The sequence below is a fragment of the Crassostrea angulata genome, chromosome 10 (assembly GCF_025612915.1).
Source record: "Crassostrea angulata isolate pt1a10 chromosome 10, ASM2561291v2, whole genome shotgun sequence".
Lineage (NCBI taxonomy): Eukaryota > Metazoa > Mollusca > Bivalvia > Ostreida > Ostreidae > Magallana > Magallana angulata.
In genome coordinates this window covers 17,975,644-17,991,193 of record NC_069120.1, presented here as the reverse complement: position 1 = coordinate 17,991,193, position 15,550 = coordinate 17,975,644, and the positions used below count along the sequence as shown (strand labels likewise).

The following is a 15,550-nucleotide window of genomic DNA, read 5'->3' as shown; positions in this document are numbered from 1 at the left end:
ACAGCTAATAACTTTGGTCCTCGAACTAGCAAAATCCATGGATAGAGGAAGACAAGATTTGGTCGTCCTATACTTCTCGGAAGTCTTCGATATAGTTCCGCACCAACGTTTAATAATTAACAAATTTGAATTTAATGGCATCCGATGAGCAGCTCATGGATGGATAAAGGCTTTCCTTACTGACCGATCACAGCAGGTCATACTGGACGGTTCAACATCAGCTGATCAGAGAGGGTGAAGGTAGTGAGCGGTGTGCCTCAGAGGGACGTACAGTACCTGGGCCATTGTTATTCCTCATCTTTAATAATGATCTGCCGGGATGTATTACATCGAGGACGAGATGACGGGATGAGACTGTAGTATACAGAGGTAAAGTTAAAGGCATAACGGACGCGAAACTGCTATAGAAAGACCTTGTAGAACTAGCTTAGAGTGGAGGAACAAGGGGCGTGTCATTCCATCCGGCCAAGTAAAAAACTATTCGGGTAACAAGATCAAAGAACCCCATCGTTTTCCAGTTCCAACTTGAAGGGCACCCATGTTTGGAATTTTGAAAAGAGAAGAAATTTCGAGCCAGGAAACCAAGAGGGCTGCATTTTACACAATACATGTAGTTATAGACAATACTGAAGTACAAATAAAATGTGATGTCAGACTGTGATATTCAGAGACTCACATTGGTTCAGGCTAATAAAACACGTGTACAGCAGAAAAGTTTGGACCAACTAAAAGCTAGAGCAAATAAACGTGAAAAATATTTGGACCTGGATAAAATGAAACTCGTCAGAGCGACATAGCCAGATTTTAGTTTGGAATCTAATTCCTACTGAAGCCAGTGTATGACACACTCCCTTGCAACAGTGGTGACAAAATGAAGATTCAAAATGTTAGCTGTGTGGAAAGAGAGGGACCATGGCACACATCCTATCAGGATGCCAAGAAGCACTGGCTCATTGAAGATGTAGATGGCGACATGAAAAATCCTGCGAAAGTTTGGTGATGTGCGGATGTTGTTAGGAGAATAGAACAACCACCAGACACGAAGCACACACAGCTATACATTTTGAAGTTCATAGTAAAGGACTAGCTGCCACAAAAGCGACTAAACTGACATCCGAGCTACATAGAACTACATAGAAGGTATAAATGAAAACTCAGACTGGGCCTGGATAAGAGGTAATTTCAGGTAAGTTTTCCCTTCCATCGTTGAAGCTAATCCACGATCAGAGGCAACGTTAGTGTCTTAGAATTAGAAGTAAAAGACTCTGGTCGCAATAGAATGGACCGGGCCGTTGGAAAGAATTTTTGAGAAGGCACAGACCTAATGAAATACTGAAGGGATAAATCTGATGCGCTTGGTTGTTTCCGTTGGTTGCAAAGAGTTCCCAGTGCAATCATCATGTAAGCTGCTTACAATATTAGGAATGTCAGAAAGAACATTCAAGACAGCGATCAGAAGATCGGGAATATCAGCAGAGGTTGATATTGTACTCTCGAGACGACCCGTGCTACCGTCACACCTCCATACACATATACAACCTTCTTCCCTGGAATTGATGTTGTTACCAGAAGAAAGTTTTGTTGGTTTTTAAAGGGAACTTGTAAGGACAGAGAGCCACGATGTAACGTGAAATTATGTCCAAAAAATACTTAACTACAAGAAAAGGGTACACATGTATCTTCAATATCACTGTTGGAATTCTCCCACGTCTACATATATGTACAGTTTTTGATTGACAAGTCAACATGTTAACTGTCACACTAACGGTTCAAAATACATGTAGTTGGATAGATATATTGTCAAAAATAGCTTCAGTTGACTCCGGAAGGAATTGTGTAGAGTTTTGTAAAAAAAAAAAAATATTCGATACACAATTACTGTTTTTGTCGACGGCACCTGATGTTATACATTTTTCACAATACAGAATGCCTACCTAATAGTACACACTAGTGTATTATAAGGTTTGGATACCATTTTCTATAAAACAAAATAATAGTTGCAAGTAATTTCTTTATATAACGACTGTTCATTAAAACCCAAATAAACAATTAAAGACCTCAAAAAGCATTTAGTTATGGAATGTTCTATCATGTTCCAAGTTTAGATTCATTTTTCAGGAAGTGTTTCCCGGAAACAAGTTGACAAGTTGTGCTACTAAACAAACTTGGAGATTGATATCGTAAAGCCTTTGTAAGTTGTAGGCCAATATACAACGTTGGCCTGCAACAAGAAAGTAGTTATATACAACGTGTATCCAATGACCGTCTTTGGAGAATGAAGTGACGAGGCTTATCCAGCTGACTGATACAATTTGTATCGCAGTTGAAAAAACCCTTACTCTCAAACTCAGGGAACTTAGTGTCATCTAACCAACATAACTTACTTAATTATAGCCAGCAGAACTATGATGACTGTTTTCCGAAAAAAAAAAAAACAACTCCAAAGAAAGAAATTCCTTTTTTTAACAGAAAATAACGTTATATTAATCCCTTTTACCAATGTGCATTGTAATTTTACTGAAGTCAAAACATTAGAATCAAAATGAAACTGATTATATTTTTTGTATCTCTGAAGCTATATCTAAACGGTATACCATTTACTAATACATGTATGGCATGAAGGTCTTAAACAATGCAACTGGTAAAATGCTGTTTACAGAAAATGGAATTGCTAAATGTAAAATAATACGTGCTTGTGAGATTTGTAACAGATATGTTAGATAAACTAAATTTGTTTTCTCTCTAGAGTCAGACGTGGTATTTATGCACTTGGATGTTGTACATTGGAAGGTCCTTAAAACACAGTATCTTATTCTCAGGGCGAGTTACAATCTACAGAAAGGGCGTGCAGATTCTTGATTGCCTACCTCTAAGTCATCACTCGCGACACTTTACGTCAATTTCAATCATGAAAGGGGTGATGGGATTTAACCGTCTTTACAATGCAGGTCATAGCATAAGTGTCCGAAAATTCAGTGACCCTGAATAAAAAAGTGGGACTTTGTACTACTTATGATAACCGTGACCAAAAACCTTTTTGCGGATACTTTAAAGTGCTCACTTCTGGCTGACACACATAAAACCCTACCAGTTGTGTATATAAGCAATCTATTCCTCCTCGTTACTTATGAAGAGTTTTTACTTTCCAGTTAATTGAACATGTCGAATGGAATTCTAAATTTTGTGATAGGGACGATCTTGATATTCCATTTAAGTAAGTCCTAATGGTATTTTATCTACGTATTTTTTAAGTAAGGGCAACTGAATGATATCTGTAACAATTTAAAAAAAAAGTAGGCGTAAACACACAATGTACTGACACAAGAAAAGTGGGAATCTAAGTCTGACCTTTGGTGATGAAGAACCATCTAGAATTCTGACAAGACAGACATTCAGGCTTCTTGCAGCAATTTAGAAGTTTTTTTTAGAAAATGGATTGATATATAATTTGACCCGACTAAGTAAAACAGAACAAATGCATACAATATTTGCTTCTTCTACCTCTAAGTAGGGGACTGGCGGACTTATGTAATTTTTCTTCCTTTGAAACAAGCTCAATCGTCTTTGTAATATAATTAAAATGTGAATTTTACAAAATAATTTATTTTATTAAGAGATTAAGACTTTTATGAACCTTAGTTGAGTATATTAAGGATATCATTATAAGAGATAATTGTAAAGTCTTCGTACATAGACACCATCAGGTTCTGTAGGTTTTTAAAAAAATATTTTTTGTAGAGATGGAGGTTCTTGTGAAGATGCGGTCTATAGCCGAACTTTGACCAGCTGTTGGGTCCATCTTACATGAGCACAACAGAGGGGTTGAATATATTAGAACGAAGTTCAAGCAATTATTCACATGTTTTTTTCTTCTCATTTTAGGTGCATATTCTTGGGGCGTGAAGATATTTAAACCAGATACATGTGACAAGAAACGTAATAAAATACATGTACATTCTTTTCTGTTCTACTGTATGCTACAATAATTCGTTCAATTTACCCAATAAAGGTTGGAGCAAAGCGTCATTTATTTTGGTATTCTACATTATAAACAGACACCTGGTTCCTCCATGGCAAGACATACCATTACTTGTTTACTGCCATCTCTGACTCTGGATTTGTCGGGGCTTCCGAGTCAAAAGCAGGATTCAAGTACACGTGTAGGTTCAGTGTTGATGTGGCAAGGAAATGCGAAGGCTTATTAAAGGTATCATGATATATGTTATTCTCGTGATTCGTTTATGAATTCTGGTTTAATCATTACACCCATTTTATTATATTATTAACATACTACTACAACTAATAATTATAATAGTATTAAATATCATATAAGATATTTATAATATAGTTAATAATATAGTTATTGTTTAAATTAAAAAAAAATCATCGACTAGTATTGCATATTATACTGTACTAACAAGAACAAGTATCAAAATATATTAAATAGTATATAAAATGTTTATTTGTTAAACTATTTCGAGGAAATATTTTGTGATTGATATTCCATTTTCTTTCTTAATTTACCCACCAGATTGACCATTGTGATCTATATGATAGACAGCCTGGTGCAGACGTAGTGTACAATAAGTCTGCAAAATCTGACTCGTTCAGCAAACAAATGTCAAAGTAAGTTTTATCAAATTCTTTTCTTGAAAGACTCATTCATAATTTGTCAGACAACTACCTTACCTTTGGGTTTTACGTAATCTTTGCTTCACTGTTGCAGAAATTCGGTTTATTTCCAATACCACTTAGGGGAGGTGAATAGGGAAGGAATTGTGACGTCAGAGGTGGAGGACCCGGCTATTCTCAACATTAAGCGAGCTATTCTGTCATCTCTCCAGCTAAGGATAATGCCAGTGGACCAATACGACAAACAACCCCACCAACAGGTCAACATTTTTATTCAAAATTAGGTTACATCGTAGAAATATCAAATAATTTTTTACTGTAAATATGATACGTAATTTAGATAACTATAGATGTTTTGCTCATCGCATTGTTGTTTTTTCTTAATCTCCTTGGAGTTTTGGTATTTTAGGTTGCTTTGACAAATACGGTTTGCAAAATTTATTGCTTTGCAAAATTTCAAAGGTCGTTACGTTAGAAGACTCCATGTAAATGAAATTTAATGGAAACGTTGCTATTTTCGAAGTTTAATTTAGTTTTGCTAATGGAAATGCCAACCCTTTCAACAACGACATAACAAAATATAACAAATATTTTGCATGAAGGAAAAGAAGATCAATACCAAGTCTACCAAATCTTATTTTTCCAATGTATATATATGTATTCCAGACTGACATCTTTGGAGCTTGCCCAACTGACTACAAAGTTTCAGAGTGTGATCCCGACGTCTTCTACACAGAAAGAAATCTGAGGCTCTGTGAAATGCCACAAATTTATAGTAGACCAATGAATATTCTCTCAATGATCCAAAAGCCATACGGTGGATATAAAATTGGAAAAGTCTTGGAGGTATTTTTTTTGAATTTGAAATTTTAATGCATATTGGATTTCTTTACAATTTCTTCACAATTCCCAAATGTTCATATAACTGTTTACTTGAATACATTTGTGATTTTCAAAAAAATAATTTCTTCACAATTCCAAACGTTTCTACCTTATTGTACAAATACGAGAATAAAGCAGTTTACTAGCAGATTTTATATTTGGTTTTTTTCTTTATTTTTTGCCTACAGGCTGTTTACCCGTTTTCATCTACTGTTAAATGCAAGCATGAAGTTAATAGAAGACATCAACTGAAAATGGTAAACTGTCTCCAGCAGCAAATATTTGAACCCACCGCCTACAATGGATCAGTGTATGCTTCTTACATGACCAACATCAGGTATTTTTAACAAAATGGATTTTTAAATGTGGGTTAATTTCAAATTTTTGAATGTTTGACTTAACGCCATATTTTTCAATTTTAGCCAGTCATTGGAGCTGAAAGAAGTCGTCAAACTTGATACTCGTTCTGTGAATAGGAGAATCCGTGGTAAAAAATATGTAGATATTTTGTTTGAATTTGAGACTAAGAACCAAGCAGAGACAACTACAGAGAACATTAACAATGTGTTACACCAGCTTGTGGATGGGATGAAAAAGGATAACATGGAGGAGGTACCAGGTCTCTACCATCAACTAGTTTATACCATGAAAAATTCCAACAGTAAAACTTTGTTAGGCATTTTGAAAGATATCTTGAATTGCCATGGCAACAACACTGTCAACTGTGATTCCGTTTACCAGGTGAGTAACTGAAAAAACTAAATATAGTATCCCAGGAATTTGAAAGTTGAATATTGTCAAAATCATGAGTTCTTTTTTCATCAGTACGCAGAGAAGGATTATTTTTTGGACGGTCTGTTGTCCTGTGGAACACATGATTGTTTGGAGGTGTTCGCTGATTGTTTAAAGAACGGACAAGTTTATGATCCAATTATAAGCTCACTGTTCTCATACGATCTCGCCATCAACCATAAACCCTCTCCAGAAATCCTCTCTGTTTTATTTGTGAGTCTTTTATGTACTTGTCTCAATATTCAACTGCAAAATAAAGATGGAGTATCAAAGCTTATTCACCTATTAATAAAGTCACGACAAAATCACTGATGATGTGTGTTAACTAACGTACATGTAAAAAGCAATTAACATCTGCGTAGTGTAGCTTATTATTACTATATGTATACTACATAACTATGTATGTTTAATGCAGGACGTGTGCAAGAACAGTAGCAAGTTCGAGCATTGGTTACCGTTAAGTATCATGGTTCAGAGGTTCTTGCAAGAGACTCATACCCCGGAATTTCAGCAGGTAAATACACTTATGATAATTTTCTACCTTTTTTGGATCCACATATTTGTAAAATTGCATTTATCTGAAACAAGCTTAATCTTTTTTTTTTTTTTATTAATGTCAGTATGACTGTTTTAATTCATATCTACGTATACACTATTTTTCTTTATGATTTAAATTGTTAAATTGTTTTTTTTAGGATCATATAATTATGGAGTTTGTTTCACATATTGCACACGAGATTGGATATACTTGTCAATCAGATATGTGGCAGCTCCTAGACGCACAAGGAAAGGAAAGTAAACATGACCATCTTATTCTAATGTTTAAGGTACTATAACTTGTATATACATTGTAGCAATAATTATAAAAAACTAGACTCTTGTTGCTATAGCAACAATAAGGTCTTCCGTTCCTCATGTATTAATCTGCACAAATCTCCAGTTATCTTGTAAACAGGAAATGGATATAATATATACATTTTGTCTTTCCTCAAAGTTTGGATGTTCAAGTTTTTGTTTCCGGGTAGTTGTAATATCTCGTTGAAAAAAGGTTTTTGTCTCGGGACCGGAAACGAACAAACAGAAGTGATTTAAGAAACGGAAAGTAGATATTTTAGTACATTTACCTACGGTACGTTACTATTCATCACATTGAGTAAAATGTTTAAAAAAAAAAATAAGAATTTAATAAAAAAAGTTCTATTGCTTGAACGTTTCGAGTAAAACCGGAAGTGACGTACGACCAAATGAAACCCGTTAAACACATGTTCAATCAAATGTCCATCATTCATTTAAGCTTCGTACCTTAATCTCTCACAGTTTCTGAGATCTTGCGGTTACTTTGTTTTTTTATAAAAGAAGGCTACCTGAGATATTTGAGATGTCTCACCGGAAGTAGAGGTTTTTTTTTTACCATGTGTAGATGACCTTCTGTATTTCTATGGCTAAAATGTTACTTCAATGCTAAATAACCAAATATTTCTAAAAATTCAAAATTTGGTGTACTTCCTGTGACGACCGGAAGTTACGCCGGATAAAACAAAATAATGTTAACACATGTACATACATAGGTCTATCATCCTACAAAGTTTGGTTGTTGAAGTCGTTTCCGTTTTTGAGATCTCGTCGAAATAAGGTTTTTGGTTTCGGGACAGGAAACGGACAAACGGAAGTGCTCAATGTAAATTGTATTAAATATTTCTTGTATACTTGCCTTTTGTACATTATTTTTCATTTATCTAACTAAAATTATCAACGGAAAACAGATAAACTGATAAACAGTTCGATTTTTTTCAACTCTTCCTGTGTGGACCGGAAGTGACGGAAGACAAAATGAAACCAGTTAAACACATCTTCAATCATATGTCTATCATCCATGAAAGTTTCGTGTCTTTATCACTAATAGTTTCTGAGATATCGCGGGTACAAAATGTGTTTTAAAAAAAGCTACCTGAGATGATTGAGATATCTCACCGGATGTAGAATTTTTTTGTTGATTTAACATTGCATAGATAACTAATGTGTAGATTTATACTGATATAATTAATTTGTGGAATATGAATTTTTTGCGTGAAATAACTATTTTTGAAGTGCTTCCGGTGACGACCGGAAGTTACGACGAACAAAACAAAAGTGTTTAAACACATCTGCATACACAGGTCTATTATCGTACAAAGTTTGGTTGTTCAAGTCTTTACCATTTTTGAGATCTCGAGGTGACAAGCTTTTTTGTTGCGGGACAGGAAACGGACGACCGGAAATGAATTTTGAAAAAATGAAAAAAAAACGTCCCTAGCGTTTATCATTTCCTATTATTCCTGAAAATTTCAAGGAAATATATCCAGTCATCTCTGAGAAAATCGGGGAAAAAAATAAGAATAATAATAATAATAACTAGACTCTTGTTGCTATAGCAACAAAAAGGTCTTCCGTTCCTCATGTATTAATCTGTTAAGTCCATTTCTCTTGTAAACAGAAAATGGCTATAACATATACTGAGAAAGAATTCCAAAGAAATAAAAAAAAAACCAAAAAGACAAAATGTCAATTTTTGAGTACTTTCTGTGACGACCGGAAGTTACGCCGGATCATATAGTACATAGTTAACATATATTCATACATTGTTTTGTCTTTCCTCGAGGTTTTGATGTTCAAGTTTTTGTAAGTTATAATATCTCTTTGAAAAAAGGTTTTTAGTCTCGGTACCGGAAACGAACAAACTGAAGTGATTTAAGAAATTAAAAGTAGATATTTTAGTACATTTACCTACGGTACGTTTCTGTTCATCAAATTAAGTAAAATATTAAAACAAATCTAAAGTTAAAAAAAAACTTCTAATTCCTTGAACGCTTCAATTGAGAACCGGAAATGACGTACGACCAAATGAAACCCGTTAAACACATGTTCAATCAAATGTTAATTATACATATAAATTTTGTTTCTTGATCTCTCACAGTTTCTGAGATCTTGTGGGTACTTTGTTTTTTAAACAGAAGGCTACCTGAGATATTTGAGATGTCTCACCGGAAGTAGAACTTTTTGTTGTTTATTTATAATGTATATATGAACTTTTGTATATCTATAGCTTAAATGTTACTTCCATGCTAATTAACCAAATATTTTTAAAAAATCAAAATTGGGTGTACTTCCTGTGACGACCGGAAGTTACGCCGAACAAAACAAACTAATGTGAACCCATGTACATACATAGATTTATCATCCCACAATATTTGGTTGTTCAAATTGTTACCGTTTTTAAGATCTCGTCGAAATAAGGTTTTTTGTCTCGGGACAGGAAACGGACAGACGGAAGTGCGCATTGTAAATTGTATTAAATATTTCTTGTATACTTGCCTTTTGTACATAATTGTTCATTAAAATAACTTAAAATATCAAAAGAAAACAGTTAAACTTATAAACAGCTTGATTTTTTTTAACTCTTCCTTTGTGGACCGGAAGTGACGGAAGACAAAATGAAACCGGTTAAACATATCTTCAATCAAATGTCTATCATTCATAAAAGTTTCATGATTTGATCATTTATAGTTTCTGAGATCTCGCGGGTACAAAAAGTGTTTTAAAAAAGCTACCTGAGATAATTGAGATATCTCACCGGAAGTAGAATTTTTTTGTTGATATAACATCGCATAGATTACTTATGTACAGAATTATAGTTTTATGTTTATTCTATGGAAAAGAAATTCAATGCGTAAAAATAATTATTTTTGAAGTGCTTCCGGTGACGACCGGAAGTTACGACGAACAAAACAAAATAGTTTAAACACATCTACAACTATAGGTCTATCATCGTACAAAGTTTGGTTGTTCAAGTCTTTACCGTTTTTGAGATCTCGAGGTGACAAGCTTTTTCGTTGCGGGACAGGAAACGGACGACCGGAAATGATTTTTGAAAAAATGAAAAAAACGCCTAGAGATATTATCATTCTCTTTCATTCCAGAAAATTTCAAAAAAATCTATCCGGCCATCTCTGAGAAATCTTGTGGACAAAAAAAGGAAAAAAAAAATAATAATAACTAGACTCTTGTTGCTATAGCAACAAAAAGGTCTTCCGTTCCTCATGTATTAATCTGCACAAGAAATCCAGTTATCTTGTACACAGAAAATGAATAATATATATATAAGTTTTGTGTCTTGATCTATCATAGTTTCTGAGATCTTATTTATTCTTTGTTTTTAAAAAAGAAGGCTATCTGAGATATATGAGATGTCTCACCGGAAGTAGAACTTTTTTTTACCATGTGTAGATGACTTTTTGTATTTCTATAGCTAAAATGTTACTTCAATGCTAAATAACCAAAATATTTTTAAAAATATCAAAATTGGGTGTACTTCCTGTGAAGACCGGAAGTTACGCCGGATGAAATAAAATAGTGTTAACACGTGTCCATACACAGGTCTATAATCCTACAAAGTTTGGTTGCTGAAGTCGTTACCGTTTTTGAGATCTCGTCGATATAAGGTTTTTTGTCTCGGGACAGGAAACGGACAAACGGAAGTGCTTAATGAAATTTAAATTTTTTATATCGTGTTACTTTCCTATTTTACATTATTATTTATCGAAGTAGCTAATACTATCAAATTAAAACAGTTTAACGGATAAACAGTTTGATTTGTTTGAACTCTTCCGCTGTGGACCGGAAGTGACGGAAGACAAAATGAAACTGTTTAAACACATCTTCCATCAAATGTCTATGATAAGTAAAAGTTTCGTGTCTTGATCACGTACAGTACCTGAGAACTTGCGGGTACAAAATATGTTTTAAAAAAGCTTCCTGAGATAATCGAGATATCTCACCGGAAGTAGAATTTTTTTGTTTATTCAACATTGTATAGATGACATATGTTAGGATCTATACTAATATCTTTATTCTATGGAAAATAAATTAAATACGTAAAAACAAAAAAATTTGAAGAGCTTCCGGTGACGACCGGAAGTTACGCCGAACAAAACAAAAATGTTTAAACACATCTACAACTATAGGTCTATCATCCCTCAAAGTTTGGATGTTCAAATCTTTATCGTTTCTGAGATCTCGATGTGACAAGCTTTTTGTCGCGGGACAGGAAACGGACGACAGGAAATGAATTTTTAAAAAATGAAAAAATCGCCTAGAGATATGATCATTTTCTATCAATCCTGAAAATTTCAAGTAAATCTATCCAGCCATCTCTGAGATATCTTGTGGACAAAAACTGGGAAAAAAATAATAATAATAACTAGACTCTTGTTGCAAAAGCAACAAAAAGGTCTTCCGTTTTGATATACATGTATCAATTTAACTGTAAGACATTGCTTCTCTCAGTATTTCATAACAGTTAGACAACAGGACTTAATTGACTATCAATTTGTCTTACTTTGTCAAACAGAAGCAGTAAATCTCTTAAACAACATGAATTGTTTGAACTCTTCCGGTGTGGACCGGAAGTGACGGTTGACAAAATAAAAACGGTTAAACACATCTTCTATCAAATGTCTATCATCCGTGTAAGTTTTGTGTCTTGGTCACTTACAGTTTATGAGACTTCGCTGTCATAATATTTGTTTTAAAAAGACTACCTGAGATATTTGAGATATCTCACCGGAAGTATTTTTTTTTTGTTTATTAATCATCGGATAGATGACATATGAAAGCGTTTATACCTTTATATCATTTCAGTGTTAAACAAATAAAATGCGTAAAAACATAATTTTTGAAGTGCTTCCGGTGACGACCGGAAGTTACGACGAACAAAACAAAATAGTTTAAACACATCTACAGCTATAGGTCTATCATCCCTCAAAGTTTGGATGTTCAAGTCTTTATCGTTTCTGAGATCTCATTGTCCATAGCTTTTTATCGCGGGACAGGAAACGGACGACAGGAAGGGAATTTTGAAAAAATGAAAAAAAAGCCTAGAGATATTTTCGTTCTCTATCAGTCCTATAAATTTCAAGAAAATCCATCCATGCATCTCTGAAAAATCGAGTTAAACTTTTAAAAAACTTGGTTTGTTTGAACTCTTCCTGTGTGGACCGGAAGTGACGGTCAACCAAATAAAAACGGTTAAACACATCTTCTATCAAATGTCTATCATCCCTGTAAGTTTCGTGTTTTGATCACTTACAGTTTCTGAGATCTCGGGGTTCAAACATTTACTTTAAAAAAGGCTTCATGAGATATTTGAGATATCTCACCGGAAGTAGAATTTTTATGTTTATTAATCATCGGATAGATGACATATGTAAGCATTTATACTTATATTTCAATTCTCCGAGAAATATATTAAATGCGTAAAAGCATAATTTTTGAAGAGCTTCCGGTGACGACCGGAAGTTACGACGAACAAAACAAAATAGTTTAAACACATCTACAACTATAGGTCTATCATCCCTCAAAGTTTGGAGGTTCAAGTCTTTATCGTTTCTGAGATCTCATTGTCCATAGCTTTTTGTCGCGGGACAGGAAACGGACGACAGGAAGTGAATTTTGAAAAAATGAAAAAAACGCCTGGAGATATTATAATTTTCTGTCAGTCCTGAAAATTTCAAGAAAATCCATCCAGCCATCTCTGAGAAATCTTGCGGACAAAAAACGGACAAAAAAAAAAAATAATAATAATAATAATAATAATAAGAAACATTACAATCACTATAAGGTCTTCCGTTGGAAACGGAAGACCTTAATAATAATAAAAAACATTACAATCACTAGAAGGTCTTCCGTTGTAACGGAAGACCTTAATAACTAGACACGATCTCGTTGCGAGCAACGAGGAGGTCTTCCGTCCGATTTTAAGAATATGCAATGACCTTACTCTTGACCTTCATCAACGAAACGTAATCGGAAAAGGAGGCGGGATCTATGAGTAATGGGGGAAAGACTATCTATCCCTTTGGTGTCCCTTATTTGAGGGATCAGCTCCTTTTCATTCATTTTAGTCAAAAGGTATTTTTGTGTACCACTAATAAGTATTTAGAAATTGGTTACCGTTTTTGATATATCTGTAAAAAATCGTTTTGATATCCGGTCCTAAAACTCCTTTTAGGGTCCAGATAAAAACAATATATATGGTTGTACCTCAATATTTTGAGCATCTTTTGTTAAATATTGCTTTCCAAAGTTTTCCTCTATTTTGAGATATTAAACATCAAAGCTTTAGACCTCTTGTCCCTTAAAATCCCTAATTACGTAACATAAGTGTAAATGATTGCCATGTACAGGTACATAACATTAGAATGAACATAATTGCTTCTATAACGCATCACAAAATATTTCACGGCAAAAGGTTATCATTAAAAGACTTCAGAGCTCCCTCAGCCCCTAATTTGAAGGGCCAGCCCCTTTTTCTTGATTTTAAATGAAAGCTTTTGTCAATTCTAACACATTTTGTTCAAAAAGTGTTTACAAATTATGTACCGTTCTAGAGATATCTTGAGAGGGTCGTTTTAGGGGCCGACCCTGTAACTCCTTTTAGGGACCGCATAACAAGGAAATTATGGTTTCAGGTTGTTAAGCTGTATATTTTGAGCATCTTTTGTTAAATATTGCTTATCCAAATGTTTCTTCATTTTGAGATATTGAGCATCAAAGTTTTGGACTTCTGGCCCCTTACAAATTACTAATTACGTAACATAGGAGTAAATGATTGCCATGTATAGGTAAATAACCTTAGAATGAACATAATTGCTTCTATAACGCATCACAAAATATTTCACGGTAAAAGGTTATCATTAAAAGACTTCAGAGCTCCCTCAGCCCCTAATTTGAAGGGCCAGCCCCTTTTTCTTGATTTCAAATGAAAGCTTTTGTCAATTCAAACACATTTTGTTCATAAAGTGTTTACAAATTATGTACCGTTCTCGAGATATCTTGAGAGGGTCGTTTTAGGGGCCGACCCTGTAACTCCTTTTAGGGACTGCATAACAAGGAAATTATGGTTTCAGGTTGTTAAGCTGTATATTTTGAGCATCTTTTGTTAAATATTGCTTATCCAAATGTTTCTTCATTTTGAAATATTGAGCATCAAAGTTTTGGACTTCTGGCCCCTTAAAATCCCTAATTACGTAACATAGAAGTAAATGATTGCCATGTATAGGTAAATAACCTAAGAATAAACATAATTGCTTCTATAACGCATCACAAAATATTTCACGGTAAAAGGTTATCATTAAAAGACTTCAGAGCTCCCTCAGCCCCTAATTTGAAGGGCCAGCCCCTTTTTCTTGATTTCAAATGAAAGCTTTTGTCAATTCAAACACATTTTGTTCATAAAGTGTTTACAAATAATGTACCGTTCTCGAGATATCTTGAGAGGGTCGTTTTAGGGGCCGACCCTGTAACTCCTTTTAGGGACTGCATAACAAGGAAATTATGGTTTCAGGTTGTTAAGCTCTATATTTTGAGCATCTTTTGTTAAATATTGCTTATCCAAATGTTTCTTCATTTTGAGATATTGAGCATCAAAGTTTTGGACTTCTGGCCCCTTACAAATTACTAATTACGTAACATAGGAGTAAATGATTGCCATGTATAGGTAAATAACCTTAGAATGAACATAATTGCTTCTATAACGCATCACAAAATATTTCACGGTAAAAGGTTATCATTAAAAGACTTCAGAGCTCCCTCAGCCCCTAATTTGAAGGGCCAGCCCCTTTTTCTTGATTTCAAATGAAAGCTTTTGTCAATTCAAACACATTTTGTTCATAAAGTGTTTACAAATTATGTACCGTTCTCGAGATATCTTGAGAGGGTCGTTTCAGGGGCCGACCCTGTAACTCCTTTTAGGGACTGCATAACAAGGAAATTATGGTTTCAGGTTGTTAAGCTCTATATTTTGAGCATCTTTTGTTAAATATTGCTTATCCAAATGTTTCTTCATTTTGAGATATTGAGCATCAAAGTTTTGGACTTCTGGCCCCTTAAAATCCCTAATTACGTAACATAGAAGTAAATGATTGCCATGTATAGGTAAATAACCTAAGAATAAACATAATTGCTTCTATAACGCATCACAAAATATTTCACGGTAAAAGGTTATCATTAAAAGACTTCAGAGCTCCCTCAGCCCCTAATTTGAAGGGCCAGCCCCTTTTTCTTGATTTCAAATGAAAGCTTTTGTCAATTCAAACACATTTTGTTCATAAAGTGTTTACAAATTATGTACCGTTCTCGAGATATCTTGAGAGGGTCGTTTCAGGGGCCGACCCTGTAACTCCTTTTAGGGACTGCATAACAAGGAAAT

General features: G+C 34.2%; 1 protein-coding gene across 1 annotated transcript in view; it reads left to right on the top strand.

The window, feature by feature from the left end:
• The first annotated feature begins 2,840 nt into the window (after window positions 1–2,840).
• LOC128165710 (uncharacterized) overlaps window positions 2,841–15,550 on the top strand; it is a 30,491-nt gene continuing 17,781 nt past the window's right edge. Inside the window, exons 1-11 of the mRNA XM_052830497.1 lie at window positions 2,841–3,214; window positions 3,883–3,936; window positions 4,056–4,207; window positions 4,532–4,626; window positions 4,727–4,892; window positions 5,299–5,478; window positions 5,703–5,851; window positions 5,937–6,255; window positions 6,340–6,519; window positions 6,722–6,820; window positions 7,002–7,133. Of these exons, the coding sequence (XP_052686457.1) occupies window positions 3,160–3,214; window positions 3,883–3,936; window positions 4,056–4,207; window positions 4,532–4,626; window positions 4,727–4,892; window positions 5,299–5,478; window positions 5,703–5,851; window positions 5,937–6,255; window positions 6,340–6,519; window positions 6,722–6,820; window positions 7,002–7,133 (1,581 nt within the window). The 5' untranslated portion in view covers window positions 2,841–3,159. The remainder of the gene's footprint in view (window positions 3,215–3,882; window positions 3,937–4,055; window positions 4,208–4,531; window positions 4,627–4,726; window positions 4,893–5,298; window positions 5,479–5,702; window positions 5,852–5,936; window positions 6,256–6,339; window positions 6,520–6,721; window positions 6,821–7,001; window positions 7,134–15,550) is intronic.